We start from the raw sequence: 16014 nt of genomic DNA, 5'->3' as shown, positions 1-16014 counted from the left end.
GGAGAGTCAAATTAATTTGTACACAAATTGAGCAATTCAATTTTTTGGTCTTTTTTCAATAGTTGTCATTCTCCTCCCTTAGCACTAGCCATGGTACACTACTCACTTTCACCATTGTTACACACATGCCTTCTCTTTTGTATATTCAAATTAACAAAAAAAATCTAACAAAATTTCATTAATGGCATATACACAGGATTATATGAAAACAGCAGTTCCTACTAATCTATTCAACGACCGTGGTTCCAATATCGTCGTTATTAATCCAGGTCCTAAACCCTAATCTCTCTCAATTTTCAGTTATTTTTTGGGAAAATATTTACGCCACGTAGCCCATACTTTGAGTAGGCGATTAGCAATAAAAACCATATATTTTTCACTTTATTTGGAATTTTGAAGTTGGAGTTGTGTTTCGTCATACTTTTTGCAAAGAATATTTGGTTGTTTGAATGTACTGAAAGTGAAAAAAAGTGAAAACGGGTTTTTAGGTGTTTTCCAAATTCCAGATACACTGATTTAGCTCATATTTGTGTATAAGCACCTTTTATACACTATTATACATTTTATACAAGGTTGATGTACATTATGTATAATGCTTTCCCCCATATTGTATATTGGGCTACGCGGCGTAAATTTTTCAAAAGCTGTGTAATTTTGATAATTTCCTTTTTTTTTTTTCTTTTTTCTGTTAGCTAATTTATTAACCAGTGGATAAATTATGTGAAATATTTCAATGTAATTTAGGTTCGGCAAATATCAGAATTGGATTGGCTCAACAGGACATACCATTGAATATACCTCATTGCATTGCCCGTCGCACTAGTCAGTTACCTAAACGAAATGTTCAAGATCAAGTAAGCCCAAATTTTGGATTTTTTTTTTAGTAAAGTTTGCAATTTTATATGATTTTTCTCAAAATTAAGTTGTGAAGTTTTAATTTATCTTTAGTTTGTTGATCAAATTTTAAGTTTGTAATTTTATGTGATTGAATTTGTTTGGCATAATACATGGACGGACACTTAAACTTGGCCTCTACTAGCAACTAAATACTCCCAACTTTGAGAATGCACATCTAGACACCTCAACTCGTCCTAGTGTGTCAGCTGAACACTCTAACTTACAAAATGAACGTTAGCATCGGGTTTCCACTAGATACAGTGAGGACGAGTTGAGTTGTCTAGATATTCATTCTCAAAGTTGAGGTTTAGTCGCCAGTTGAGGTCAAGCTAAGGTGTCTAATTATGTATTATGCCCTTTCTTTTAAAGAAGTTCAAACTAAAATTTGCAATTTTGTGTGTTTCTTCGCAAAATCAAGTGTTGGAGTTTTAATTTATCTTTATTTTGTTGATCAAATGTCAAGTTTGTAATTTTATGTGATTGAATGTGTTTTTATGACATCTTTTTGATTTTTTTTTTTGGTGCTTAGATGCTGAATACTCAAGTTACAACTGCACAGCATATGGAGCGGGAAAGAGCGTATGACATTGTTAGTACATGAAATATAGTAAACAATGTTCAATTATATATGTGAGCTTGAAAAAAAAAAAAAAGATGTTTAATCATATATGTGCGGATATGAACCTTTTTATAGATTGATGACATGAATATTATAATATATGTTTAATGTTTCGCGTAATTTTTTTATCAGATTGCGTCGCTATTAAGAATTCCATTTTTGGATGAGCAGGCAGCTAACAGCTCTTATCCACGCAAGGTACCAGGAAGAATTCTCTATGCTTTTCTTTTACGTATAATATGAAACTTATTTCTTGGATTCTGCAAGATTTCCGTGTAAATGTGCGGTAAGAAGTGGTTATTGGAGTTATGGAAGCTCGATTTTATCAAGGAACATTTTCACAGAATTAAAACTAGTTGAACTATAAAGTATCTACAGTCATGCTTTCCGGAATACCACTATCGACAAGCTTTTGCATGTATTTTGTGTTTATCTGTGCAGATGGGGCGTGTAGATGCACATCCTCCGCAAAATGACATGAAAGAGGCAAATTTCACTTGGACTGATGTTTTTGAGAAAAATGTCCCTCATTCTTCAACAACAGGTGAGAACTGTAACCTCTTCAGTCTTTGAATGAAGCATTTATTCGTTTAGGTTTGGCTGTTACACTTTGAATGCTGAATGTTATAGTGGTGTATAGTTTTCTTGTAAACCAATTATATGTAGAGATACACAAAATTTTGTAACTCTTTTGGTATACATTCATAAACTGCTCACTCTCCTGTGTCCGCAAGTGATGTCCTAGCCAGTTAGTTGATTGGCAAGTAGCTCTGCGTTCCAGCTGGGAGGACAATACTTTCTGCTGTTAATGTCTAAAGCAGCTGAATAGTGTCTTCTCGATAATTCTATGAAAGTTGCTGTGGGTGGTCTAGTTCATAGACTTTTCTGGGAGATCTTTATGCATTTAGATATTAACTGATATTCCAGTGTCAAGCTTCTGGGGTGACCTATGAGCATTATGACAAGCATATTGTACGACAACTCTTCCATAGTTGATTACCTGATCTTAAACTGTGGACTTGGAAATGATGTTTTTCTCTCTCAACATTTCGTTTTGAATAATGACTCTTTTGTTATATCTCTATTGGAAATTAGCTTCTACCAGCAGTCCATATAAAAGATTTCAATGCTTAGATACCATGCAAAGACTACTCATTGATCAGAACCTCCATGTTGGAGAGATGATATTTTCTGATTAGTTTAGCTTTTGTTTGTTTTTCAATAGTAGCCGATACAAGAACATGCTTAATTTGTTTATTCTGCTATTTTCATCTTTATTTCAAGAGCGAGTAAGTATGTTTTGCAATAGCAGAAGGAGATGCACCCAACGAGGGTGGTACCAGCGAGTCCCCCACTCTGAAGGAAAGCAAGATTAAGGTTGAACCTAATTCCAGTGCACGTAAATATAGGGAGTACATATGTGGAGAGGAAGCTCTACGAATATCCCCAACTGAACCATATTGTTTGCGCCGTCCTATACGCCGAGGTCATCTTAATGTATCTCAACATTACCCGACGCAGCAGGTAATATCTTGTTTCAAGATTTCTTTAGATGCATGGAAATTTTGATGTGCATCTGGTTCTTCAGTTGTGACTCACAAGTTAGTGACTTTACTTTTGAAATTAGTGTTTTGGGATTTCCTGTTAGAATTTTTTCATTGACAGTCGTTCTGAAATTTTATCTGTTGGTTGTCCAAAAGGTATATAAATGTAACTTGTTTCAGATTAACTAGACTTCCAATGACTAATATTTTTTAATATACCACTCGGGAAATTTTAGGTTCTTGAAGACCTGCATACTATCTGGGATTGGATTTTGGTTGAGAAATTGCATATTCCTCATCGTGAGAGAAACATGTATTCTGCAATCCTTGTTATTCCAGAGACATTCGACAATCGAGGTATATATACTCTATTTTTTATTCCTTTTCATTTTTTCTGTGTCTAAAACCAGAACTTTGGTAAATCTATCTTTAGGCTAGAATCTAGTTATTTTGGTCAGATCTGCAATACGTGGGAAAAAAATTATAAGGTGCATATCGCACTGGATCTGGGAATTTAGCTGCTCATAGTCCAGCTAGCTTTGCTATTTCACATCTGCATAAGGTCTCTTGTGTGTTTCCCTGAGTTGGTGTGTAAATGCCAGAGTGTCATCTATGGGACACCTGTTTTCATTGATGAAGTGATTTATAGTTTCAGCGTTGCAGATAAAATAAATAGTCTACTAATTGGATTATCAAGAGAGATATGTGTGTGTGACAGTGGGAGTCCCCAGCTGCTCAAGCCTTAGTGGGCAGGTTTACCGACATTTGTGCTTGTGTGCTGTAGTAGGTGGAGTTCAGGTTTGTGCAAGTTGGCTCGAACACCACTATCATTTTAAAAAAATGTGACAGTGTATTCTCTTACATATGCGCTGTCCCTGCGGACTGAAACGAGGATAATCAATTTAATTGACAATAGATTGAGCTGAATCCAAAGAGTTAAGGCAAAGGAGAGCAGAAGTATAAGAAGAGGAAAGAGAATTCAAAATTTGTAGGTCCAAAAAGAAATTATCTCCATGTTCCTTCCTCTTCCTACTGCTAATACCAAGCTACGAAATGGAAAGAGCAGTACTTTCCCTTTACCTTTCCCTTATCTTCCCTGGTTTTCCAAGCATTATAATTTCCTTGCCACTCCAAATGCTGAAGATAGCGACCCATCATAAAATGGTCTCTTAGAGAATTTCTCTACTCATCCATTACGTGGAATTTGAAATTAGAAAAACCAGAATGCAGAGCAAGAGCTTTGAAAGAGGGTATTGTTATCCATGGAGATGCCCAACAATTTGGTGAAGAGGAAATTTTCCTATGATTTCCTTGGATTGTCTTTATTTTCTTTGGTAGGATATCTTAGGGATTGCTGGTAAGTTACTAATCTTCAGATAGATGAACCCAGATTGAACTGCAACAGTGATAGAGCATTTTGAAAAGATTTAAATTTCATCAAATTAAGTACAGAAGAAGAAGAACAACAAAACATTAATTTCATGTCAATCTCTATGCTAACTTGCCACTGCTGGTGGGTGACAAAAATGTTCTGGGTTTTACTTTCTTCGCCTGGAAATTCTTTCAAATTTCACCACCTTCACTGACTCATCAATCAAACCGTCCATTTTCCTCTTAGTGCTTCATCACAAGAAATCTAGTGCTAACTGGATACTGGACCTTTTATGTTTTGTTTCCATTTTCTGAGACTGCTTTTTCTTTCATAAAAGCTCACAAGAGGCTTCATAGTCCATGCACAAACATTCTAAGACTGTAGATGTTGTCAGTGACGATTCTATAGCCGAACACAACCTAAGGCATAGTAGTTGTTGTTGTAGGTGTGTGTGGCTTTACCATATGACCACCCCTTTCCCCCGATATAACACTTCTTGTTCCTTATAAAAAATATAATGCTTCTTGTTGTTTATGCAAGCAGAAATTAAGGAAATGTTATCTATCGTGTTGCGTGACTTATGCTTCAGTTCAGCAGTAGTCCACCAGGTAATGTTATGTTGCTGAGCTTTTTTTTTTTTTTTTTGAAATTGGTAACTGTATCTATATTTCATCCTGAAAACAGTACATAGGTTGTACTGAACCATATTTACAAAGGTATTCCTACTTTCTGAGATCCTACTCCTACATTGAATCTAATACATCAATGTTGCTGAGCTTTTTTTATCATTAATATAAAGTGATTGTATGCACACAAGTCAGACCTAAATCTTCATTCTTATTTACCTCTTCAGAGTATTTTTCAACTACCCTCCTTCATGACAGCACGAACTTTGAAAAATATAGATTACTTCTTCATTCTATTTTTTAGGAAGATCTGGTAATTGCTTGTCCTATGCTTTCTAATCAACAGTAAAGCCAAGAACATTTGTTTGTATGGTATGTATTGTATAATCATAGAAGACCTTACATATTACTACCTTCATTGCAGTTTTCTAGATATGCTTGCGGCACTTTCTAGAAGGGATTACATTTAGTTTTCTAAGGGAATTTTAAGCTCCTTCTTAGAAGTTGTTGTTAGGCCATTTAGTGTAGATCAAAGTTATACATTCTATTTTCATCTAAGTGAGGAAAATAGGAAGATTTATCTAGTACACCATTACGCTTAGCAATAACTTACCCAACAGATAGACCCAACTTGCTTTCTCATGGAGCAGCTACTTCTTGATAAAATGAATAGAAGGTCAGAATCTATTAAAAACACCCATTTATTTGAAGTTGGGCATAGTGGGGGTGGGAGGTGGTGTGGCACGGTAAGTAAATCTCTGTATGGTTTAACTTGATAATTTTGCTCCCCTAGATCCTATATTTAGGGTTCCCAGTTGACTCTTATTGCAATCACAAGATCTAAAGCTTTACTCCCCCTTGGTTCCAGTTTATGTGATAACATTTCTTTTTTATTTCATTCCAAAAAGAAAGACAACTCTCTTAAATTTGGAAATATTTTAACATAAACCAATTTTATCCTTAATGACAAGGTTTTTCGAGCCACGTGAATGTTATGGCATGTTTAAGACTTCAAGTTTCAAACAGTCTTTCTTTCTTTCTTGAACTCCGTTCCCCCTCCTCATTGATGAAATATTCTTAATTACATGAGGAGGGCTAAGGAAGAAACATTCGAGGACGTTAAAAAGTTTGCTGAAATAGGAAAACTTTACTCTTGAATATGTAGATCGCCTGTTCTTGGAAATGCAGACTACTGAAAACAGCTAACTGGAAGTGCTAACTGTACCTTGTAATCAAACAGTGCTACTGTAGGGATGAAAATGTAGGCTCAAATCATCTTTGTTATTCATGTTTTGTTTGAATTGGGTAAACCAGGAAGGTCTTGCTGCAGCTTTTGGAAATGGTTTACCAACAGCTTGCATTGTCAACATGGGAGCTCAAGTGACATCTATTATCTGTGTTGAGGTATGGTGGTTTACTTGCCTTCGATATAGTTGGAAAGTTACAGTTAAGCCCCCTTTTCTGGAACAGCTTTTTTTGTAGCACCCCTGTATTAGAAACGGGATCCAGGATAAGGATTCTAGTGACTTTGATACTACAAGGTTGTTTGCTTTGTGTGTGTGGAAGCGGGAGGGGGTTATAACTGGACATGAATCATGATAACATTCTGAAAGTAGTTCTTGTTACTAAGGCGTCACAGTAATGGTAACTTTCCTCTTTATTTCATTAATAGATTTTCTGAACTGTTCTTGCCACCAATTATGACAAGTCATGATTAATACATCCACACCCAAGTATAACAAAATTTCCCATTACCCATGTTCTTGATATTAGGTTAAATTATGCAAGCAAATTGGGATTCTTAGAGTGCTATTCTATCAACAACAATAAGATACCCAGTGTAGTCCCACAAGTGGGGTCCTTGTGGGGTCTGGAGAGGGTAGAGTGTAGGCAGACCTTACCCCTACCTTGGGAGGTACAGATGCGAGAGTGCTATTCTATCATTGCCATGATATCTTTCATTAAAATCATTACTTCCCTGTGATTACTGCTTCAGCATGAATCCCGTCACTTGAGCAAGAATATCAGGGGCAACCACCATTTGGTCTCACCAATTGCTCTGCCAATGGCTTGTTATCAATGTAGATGACATACAGTTTATACATCTGCTGTTACTGGAATCATGAAGCAGGAGAATTCTGTGATATTCTTGTGCTTTTTAGCATAGAACATCCTGAAAGTTTCAACTTGACCTTTATGCTGATCCCCCATGTGTCCCTATGCTAATGGTTGATGCTGTTGGACAGGATGGAGTGGCTCTACCCACAACACAAATATCTTTACGTTTTGGTGGAGAGGTGAGCATTCAGTGGAAAGTGTGGATTTTACTTTGCGGAGTGGAAAAGTCGAGAAGCTCAATTCTTTTTATCTTTTATGCTTGCTTATACTAGAGAGTTATTTTCATTTTTATTTCTTGGAGATGCCATCTTAGCAAAAATATTTGTTTTTTAAGGATATATCAAGATGCCTTCTCTGGACTCAGAGGCATCATCAAACATGGCCACCAATTCGAACTGATGCCCTGTCAAAGCCTGTAGATTTGCTGATGCTTAACAGACTTAAGGAGTCCTACTGTCAGATCAAAGTGAGTTTCCTAATTTTTTAAAAAAATATTAAATTTAAGGTTCTTAACCTTTATATGCTAGAAACATGTATAGCCCATTACTGGATATTCCTCACTTTGGTAATCAATGTATGATACTGGGAATGTATATCCAAAATGTCTTTGTGATGAATAGAGATAATTAGTGGATGATCTTCAGTCTATATGTTCGATTGGTCACCTTCTATTGTAATCTACTGCACCGTTGATAAAACTATAGTTATGAGTTTGATGCATCGTTACATGAACACCTAAATGTTTAATTTATTCCACTGTCAGGAGGGGGAAGTAGAAGCTGTTGCTGTGGTACATTCATATGAAGATGGAATGCCACCTGGATCTCATAAGACAAGGCTGACTGCTCTTAATGTATACCTCTTAACTTCAAAATCTTCTTATATTTAGTTTGCTTTTGTTGAAGAGGATGTGCGATTAATGTCATTTGTTTTACTTTCACATTCTAACGTTTCTAAGATAGATTCTGCTTATGCCTCATAACTCTGAGGCAACAGTTTCAATTGCAATAGATCACAAGGTTACTGCTTACTAGGGAGTGCAGCTAGGAGTTTTTTGTCATGGTTAGACAAGTTGCATTGTGTGATCCAAACAAGTTTTTTATTAATCATAATTTAAAGAAAAATCCAAAATTAAATCATGACATTCTTTTGCAATTGAAGCTGAGATTTCAGGTGAGCAATTGTAACATGATTTTGCTGTTGAACATGAGATCCCATGTTAACAATTGGCCAAACTACAATCTTTTACAGTATCAAATCCCATCTGTATTTCAATAGAAAGAGGCAGACTTGGTACTACTTGCTGATGAAGCTGAACTGTTGAATGGACAAGGTTTGATATTAAGTGCTTTGTGCCTGATAGTTGTTAATACAGGTTCCCCCTATGGGTTTATTTTACCCAACGCTTTTGGTTCCAGATGTCTACCCTCCGCCACCCCGCTCTTGGTAAGTTAAGTACATATGATGTCAATAAATCTTTTCTCCCTCCTTCTGTGCTCAGTTATTGCATCTAAATAGGTTTAACGATTATGATGATATGCTTGAGGACACATGGCAAATGGACTTCCCTGGTGGTGGTGCATATCCAATGTGGGAGAGCTACCCAATTTTCCAAACAAAGCCAAAGAAAGAAGATATTATTGGACTTGCTGAGGCTATTACAAAGAGCATTCTTTTGACAGGTGATAATTCTAATCTATTCTTTAAAGTGGTAGAATTTGGATGCACTCTTTCTGAACCTTGTTTCATACAATTAACAGGACGTATTGACTTACAGAGAAAGTTGTTTTGCAGCATGCAACTGGTTAGTTATTTGGACATTCAACCTAAAGTTATTGTTGTAGCTTGAAATCTGATATTTTTCAATTCTCCAGATTGGAGGAGCTGCATCGATTTATGGTCTCATTCCTGCTGTGGAGGAAAGGTTTGTTTCGAGTCTACTTTTGCGTAAATTTTAAGCAGTGAAAAAGAAAACAATGCCCCTGTTTCTGGAAGTTGGACATAATTATATATATACAAATAATCAATGAATATTTTACCCTGTTTAGAAGATTGTTAAAGCATAACTAGACGACTGCAATTTGGTATGCTATCAGGTAAGTGCTAATAAGTAGAATTTTCACAATTTTCTAAGCTATACCAATGGTTTAGGACATCACTAGTATCCTTTGATGAATTTATGCTTACTACTCTCTTTTGTATGCAGAGTTTTGCATGCAATCCCTTCACATGAAGCAATTGACACTGTGGAGGTAAGTTTTGAGCTTTTGATTTCTTTTGCTCTTCTAGTTTGTGGTCGTTCTTTAATATGCATTTCCAAACGATCTTGCGTACCTTTGTCTTCTCTTTGCCAGATGCATATGTCCGGCGTCTTGATTTAATCCAATAGATTATATCTCAGTCCTGCCCCATTATCATCCTAAGGTTTCATTATTTGTTTGGCCTTTTCAAATATATCCTTCAGATGCTTAGGTTGTTTTTAGCTTGCTGATGACCATAAATGGGGAAAACAAGGGAAAGGAGAATGTAAAAGCGAATATATTAGAGTTCCTTGATATTTCCTTAGGAAACATGCACATCTTTTGCTCTCACTTGTTGATGAGTACAAAATGTGATTTTAGCTGATTTAGAGCCCGTTTGGCTTATCTGGTTGAATGTAGCTGATAAGCATCAAGTACTAATAAGGCCTTTTAAGTGTTAAACTTGATCTTATAAATAAGCCATTATCTGTTGGATGGAAAGCCTTTTAAGTGTTAAACTTGATCTTATAAACTTGATCTTACAAATAAGCCATTATGTGTTGGATGGAACTGATAACAAGCAGTTGATATGTTTGGTTACAAAGTGCTGATAATCACATTTCTCTTTTCAAATGACTTAAACGCTTTTGAAGTTGTTCACACTAAAAAGGAGTAGATTATTTGGCACCTTGAGCCTTTTTTTTTAAAAAGGAGTTGATTATTGCAAAATTCCTATTTCTTATTGATTCAAATACAAATTAACTGATGTATCAATTTACTTTGAATTGATCCGTTAGGACTATTTTTAATAAGTAAATGCAATAGGGAGAAGGATCTAACCGCAAAAGAGAGAAAAACAAATGGTGAAAATGGAATGAAGAGGGAGTCAAGAGTTGTGTCGTGAAAAGGGTATTTTGGGGATTAAAAGTATTAGGGATAAAATAGTAAATTTCTTGTCGAACTAAAATGCTTATAAGCTGAAAAGTCATATGTTGGGGTTATCAATTTATGACTTTTGGCGATTTTGGCATATAAGCACTTTTAGTATTCACCGAACGCGTAGATAAGCCAAACCTTATAAGCTTACTCAAACACCCTCTTAGTTAGAAATTTTCTTCTATGTCCTGTCTTTTCCCTCTTTTTTCTTTCTGACAGATATAGCAATCTTAATTAAGACTCATATATGAAATGAATGGCTACAAGACAATTCTGAAGTGTTTTTGTTCTGTTTAGGATTCATATAGTCGACACCAACTTGCTCAGAATTGAAGTGTAGTACTTGTTGTTGCCCTTCTTTTTCCCTGTATGTAAATTCCTTCGCCAACTAATCCAACTTGTTGGTATACATATTTAAAATGGAACATGTGGTAAATATTTGAAATGAAAACTCTGAAGAATCTTTGGCTCTTGAATAGGTGCAATAGAAAGTATTATGTATGGATGCCCATCCTTTTTGGGGACCTATACCGTCCTTGCAGACTTTCAATATTTTGTTTTCATCTCATCTTTTATTCTCTTTTTATATAGTAAGTTGCTGGCAGGAATTTACATTTACATTTGTATGTACATATATTAGGTCTTGCAATCGAGAACAAATCCAGCGTTTGTGTCATGGAAAGGCGGAGCAGTAAGTAGACACTATTTTTATTAGAGGTTCTGCTTAATGTCCATCACACTATTTTCTAATAGCTAAATCTTACATCCTGGTATTATGACTGTGATACAATTTCGGGCTTTGTATATGAAGTTACTATAAGGAGGTGGTTAATAATAAACACGCAAGATAGCCCTCACACCACAGTTATAAAAAGGAATGAAGGAGTTAATAAATAATAACTTTCTATTGTAGCATTACCTGGAGTATGTTTTTGTCACTAAAGAAATTAAGGGCACTGAAGAGAATTTATCTGAACAGTGTAATGCGGCTGCTAATTGCATCAACTGACCAGTATTACATCAGCTACATGGTTTAAGGGACAGTTGATGCTACAGATTGTTGTGCCATTGAACCTGTTTTGGTGCATAATCTATCAATAATATCTCAGTTCAAGATCAGGAGCCTTAGAGGGATAAGCATAGTATTCTGTCGTGCTTTTTATTTAATAACCTTAGTTCCTGAAGAAGACTAAGTGGTACACTACTACACTTGGGTAGAATTCTTCTTTTCTAATAACCACGAGGTCAATTTGAGATTGCTATATATGCAGCAGGCTCAAAATGTACTTGTCTTGTTGAGGTGACTTTCTTTTAATCATGCGTAAGGTGATACCTGTTCAACCAAATCCCGTATCACGCTTCACTTTTAAGTTTGTATGAGGACTCTATAGAGTTAGTATTACTTCTACACACTCTAAATATATCTCTGCAGATCCTTGGAATTCTTGATATTGGTAGGGATGCCTGGATTCATCGAGAGGACTGGATTAGAAATGGGATTCACATTGGCAGTAGGAGAAAGTACAAGGATTCATTTTATGTTCAAGCACAAGCATTGTGCTATCTGAATTCATAAGAGGTACAAATTAGATGTTGCTTGGTATATTTATTTTCAACTACGTCACTGTTTAACAAAAAATCTGTGCAGGTTTTATATGTTGGTGGGGGATTAATCTAGAAATGATGAGGGAATGGGAGGGTTACGAGTGTTAGCTTTCCTTTTTGTCCTATCAAGGTTAAGTTAAAAGGACAAATTTGTTGAGTACACGCCCACTGGGTCGTACAGTAGGCTTTGAAAAATATGCATGCTTTCTGTAGGTTGTGCCATGTTATTGATATTAACATTTCTCTTTCAATTTCTTTGTCGTTCAGCTTTCTGTAGGGTTATGAGATTTGAGAAGATGGAAACCGGGTATTGCTGGAAGAGTAATATGACTTGCAGCGTCCCATTGTACACTATTTGAGGGCCACGTTCTCTTGTCTCTGTAGCGTCTCTTGTATACAAAGGAACCCAGAGCCTTGCTCCTCCCTCCCGACTCATTTGGTTAGCACTCATCATCCATCTCGTTCTGGACTCTGGAGTATGTAGTAACATTTGTGAACAGAATATCGCAGGCCTCAATATCAGTCGACAGTTATTGCTGGTCAAGGCCAATCTGAAGTACATTCTAGGTATAACTTAGTCACAGTATAGGGTTATTTTATTAAATCTTGCTATTCAATAATTTTCTAGTTGCACATTTATTGAGCCTATTGCCATGCTCAATGTCATTCAACTGGCTACCAATTTGACAAGCGATTCAAAATCCTACCAGTTGCACGTCGTTATTCATGCTAGTTGCTATTTACCATTGCTTGTTCCGCAGCCTACAAATTCATACTCATTCCATCTAAACTTGTATTTCACTTTTCTATTTTATATTAGCCTTTTAACTATTACTTTAGTTTTTTCTTACTAGTCATAAAAGATACAAGTTCTAACTGATATATTGGATTTTGTGTTCAATCAAATAATATCACATAAAATGCAATGGAAAGAGAGAGAAATACACTATGGTGGGAGTTGAGACTCTGTTATGTGAGCACTTGAGTCTGTTGAATGAAGGAGAAACAAAACAAAGACGAATTTCTTTATTGTTGGTTTCTCTTGCGGCGATGGGTACCTTTTTGGCTTTTGGGACTCGATTAATTCGGATTTGTCTTTGGAAAATCCTACTTGCAAGGTGAATTGCTTTCTTCCCACTTCGGGGATACTGTTCCTTATTAAAGACGATTTTATTCCCTGGACTCTGAACCATGATATCTAATTAAAGATGGAGTAGAGAAATAGAAGAGAATTGTCTCATGGATTTCCTGTCTCGACGTGAATAATTAACTTGTTTTTAATCCAACTAGGGAGGGATTAATTTAATTAGCTTCCTCGCATGATTATCGTGTTCTATTAAATATTAATCCATGCAGGAAGAGCCAAGCAATCATCAGAAATTCGGGGGATAATAGTCAAAATACCCCCCAACGTTTGACCAAAATCCCAACTACACACGTAACCTTTGCGGGGGTCCTATTACCCCCGAACAAATTTTTTCAAGATCAAAATGACCTTTTCTTGATGTAAGCTCTAATCCGATATAACAACTCCCGATTAAATTACTGCGCGCTTGTATACACGCGCCCGGCCCACGTGTCACGTCATCATCGTCTTCATTAGGAGTTGGAAAAAAAAATCACACCAAATCAACTCAAAAAAAAAATCTCTCAATTTTCCATACTTATTTTTAGTAAGGATCCAAAACCCATAACCAATTCTCCTTCATCTTCATCAACATTATCATCATCATCTTCATTAGAAGTTGAAAAAAAAATCACACCAACTTCCTCAAATCTAATCCAAACAAATCCAAATATGAAAGAAGCTTCCTAACACCTAATAGAACAAAGTTCATCCATTAATTTGATCAAACAATGAAGAATTTAAATAAACCCATTTGGTGTTCTTCATAGCTTTCTCCAAATTCCTAGCAATGGAGTTTAATTTTCTCTCAATATCAACTCAAAGAATTAGTGCTTAAACAACTCCAACCAAGCAACAAGTAGCAACTCCAAACAAGCAACTTCCAATCGATTTTCTTTAACAACATTAGATTTTTCAACTTTTTTTTTTTTCGATTTTTCCTTTTTTTTTTTTCTTGATTTTTCGTTTTTTTTCCTTGATTTTCGTTTATGGTGGAAAGTTGTTCTTTAACAAGTTGTTGGGAATCATATGTGGATTTTCTTGATTCATTTTTGTTTATAATGGATATTATTTTGACAAAAAAAATGGAGATGGATACCAAAACATCCAAATCTTCACTTGGCAACTTACACTTCAAACTCATAGGCGATCTTTAATTTCCCTATGCAATCGGTAAGAAACCACGGGATTATTGTGGTCGTTCGGTGGTGGTATGAAAGGAAAATGGGTTTTGTGTTTAGGGCTTGTTTGCCGTGATTGAGAAAAAATGAGAAGTTGGGCTAAAAAATGAGAAGTTAGTGTAAAAATGGAGGGAATTTAAATATATCTATGTGGCATCATATGTGACAACTTAGTTGGAGTCCAAAACACGTCGGATGCTGCATTTTTGAAGGCCATCACGCGCCACCGGGCGGTGTATTCACGTTCTGCCACATCGACAAAAAAAGGGCATTTTAATACCGAAAAAATTTGTCAGGGGGGTAATAGGACCAACAAAAAGGTTAGGTGTGTAGTTGACATTTTGGTCAAACATTGGGGGGTATTTTGACTATTATCCCGAAATTCGGCGCATTGGTCAAAATAATACAGACCTTTGGTTGGTATAGCATTAAGCCCTTAATTAGCATTACTTTACTTTACAATTATATATAAGGGATTACAAAAGGGCTTTTGTAGTCCTCACAAAACCTTTCAAAAAATGTCAAACTTTTCAATTAATTCCTTCTAGGTCCTCATCTTATTTTTTTAAAGTCAAATTTATTTTTTATTCTTATATTTTACTTTTTAAAAGCTATCGAACATTTTGCCTTATTTACTTATTTTCTATCTGGTACCCGCATTGGAGCTCGCAATTCAGATTCGCGTAGCATAGGGCCCAATCGGGGGAAGCACTCCCTACCAAGGATTTTTTCATACTCAGGCTCGAATTCGAGACCCCTGATTAATGAAGGAACAGCCCCATTCGCTGCACTTTATTTTCCCTGTTACTTTCTTTTATTGGTCTTATCTATTAACATAAAAAATAGTCATTTCTTCGCTAGATATTCTTGCTTCTTATTGCTCTTTGTTTTCTTATTTTTCATTTGTTGCTTATTATAGATTTTTCATGTAAGCATTTTTTTAACTTTATATTTGTATTATGAAATTTGAGAATTTCTGAAAATTCTTTTATTCATATGTAGACATTTCTTTTACTTTATATTTATACTTTAATGAGCTCATATGTTTACCAAGATTAGAACAAAAATTCATTTGTTGCTTATTATAGATTTTTCATGTAAGCATTTTTTTAACTTTATATTTGTATTATGAAATTTGAGAATTTCTGAAAATTCTTTTACTCATATGTAGGCATTTCTTTTACTTTATAGTTATACTTTAATGAGCTCATATGTTTACCAAGATTAGTACAAAAATGAATTTCAGATAGTTTTAAAAATTATTAAATGATGCCATATAATGTTGAAAATGAAGACAATATTATCAGTCAAGATCGGGTTATCTTTAAAATCTCTTGTTTGGTTAACTAAAATTAATCTTTTAAACACAAAATGAGTTTGAAGTAGGGCGGAATTAGAGTGTCAGCTACCGATTTGATCGGATTCGGTAGCACTTTAGTTCAAATTCTGTATTTGTCTTAAAAGTTCGTTAAATATGTATAAATTATTAATTAGAACTAAATAACTTAAAAATTAGGATTCAAACTCATATATTTCAAATTATGGCTCCGCATTTAATTTGAAGTAAATAATTTCATCAAAATGAAAGTGAAGATATTAAAGGAGTGAAATGAAAATTTTGCTTTTATATATTGAAAATATACTTATTTGAAGTTTAATTATTACCAACATAAATTATATTTCTTTAATTAAAATATTATTTTTTATATCTGGAGTTAAGCCCGGGCCTCGTGAGACTCGTGATATAATA

General features: G+C 35.2%; 1 protein-coding gene across 6 annotated transcripts; it reads left to right on the top strand.

The window, feature by feature from the left end:
* On the top strand, positions 1-12796 carry LOC132029469 (actin-related protein 9). Of its 6 annotated transcripts, XM_059419017.1 has the most exons (21): positions 1-93; positions 197-269; positions 745-854; positions 1427-1486; positions 1649-1714; positions 1958-2060; positions 2826-3040; positions 3297-3417; positions 4976-5040; positions 6373-6462; positions 7305-7355; positions 7511-7642; positions 7940-8029; positions 8540-8622; positions 8695-8858; positions 8937-8980; positions 9051-9100; positions 9383-9428; positions 10993-11043; positions 11785-11931; positions 12225-12796. In XM_059419017.1, exons 1-20 carry the CDS (start codon positions 91-93, stop codon positions 11926-11928), a joined length of 1761 nt encoding a protein of 586 aa, XP_059275000.1. In that variant the 5' UTR covers positions 1-90; the 3' UTR covers positions 11929-11931; positions 12225-12796. The 6 variants fall into 6 exon arrangements, with proteins under 6 accessions (XP_059275000.1, XP_059275068.1, XP_059274854.1 ...); XM_059419085.1 differs by lacking the exon at positions 1-93 and having other exon boundaries at positions 105-269; positions 2829-3040; positions 8552-8622; XM_059418871.1 differs by lacking the exon at positions 1-93 and having other exon boundaries at positions 105-269; positions 2829-3040.
* The last annotated feature ends 3218 nt before the right edge of the window (positions 12797-16014 follow it).

The sequence above is a fragment of the Lycium ferocissimum genome, chromosome 1 (assembly GCF_029784015.1).
Source record: "Lycium ferocissimum isolate CSIRO_LF1 chromosome 1, AGI_CSIRO_Lferr_CH_V1, whole genome shotgun sequence".
In the NCBI taxonomy this organism is placed as follows: Eukaryota; Viridiplantae; Streptophyta; class Magnoliopsida; order Solanales; family Solanaceae; genus Lycium; species Lycium ferocissimum.
Note: the sequence above shows the minus strand (reverse complement) of the source record. Positions and strands in the feature narration are given on the sequence as shown.

Coding starts and splice junctions, on each gene's coding strand:
- LOC132029469 (XM_059418740.1), top strand. CDS start 182: ATGGCATATACACAGGATTATATGAAAACAGCAGTTCCTACTAATCTA. Junction 8,981..9,050: donor TGTTTTGCAGCATGCAACTG/GTTAGTTATTTG, acceptor TCAATTCTCCAG/ATTGGAGGAGCTGCATCGAT. Junction 11,044..11,784: donor TGTCATGGAAAGGCGGAGCA/GTAAGTAGACAC, acceptor ATATCTCTGCAG/ATCCTTGGAATTCTTGATAT.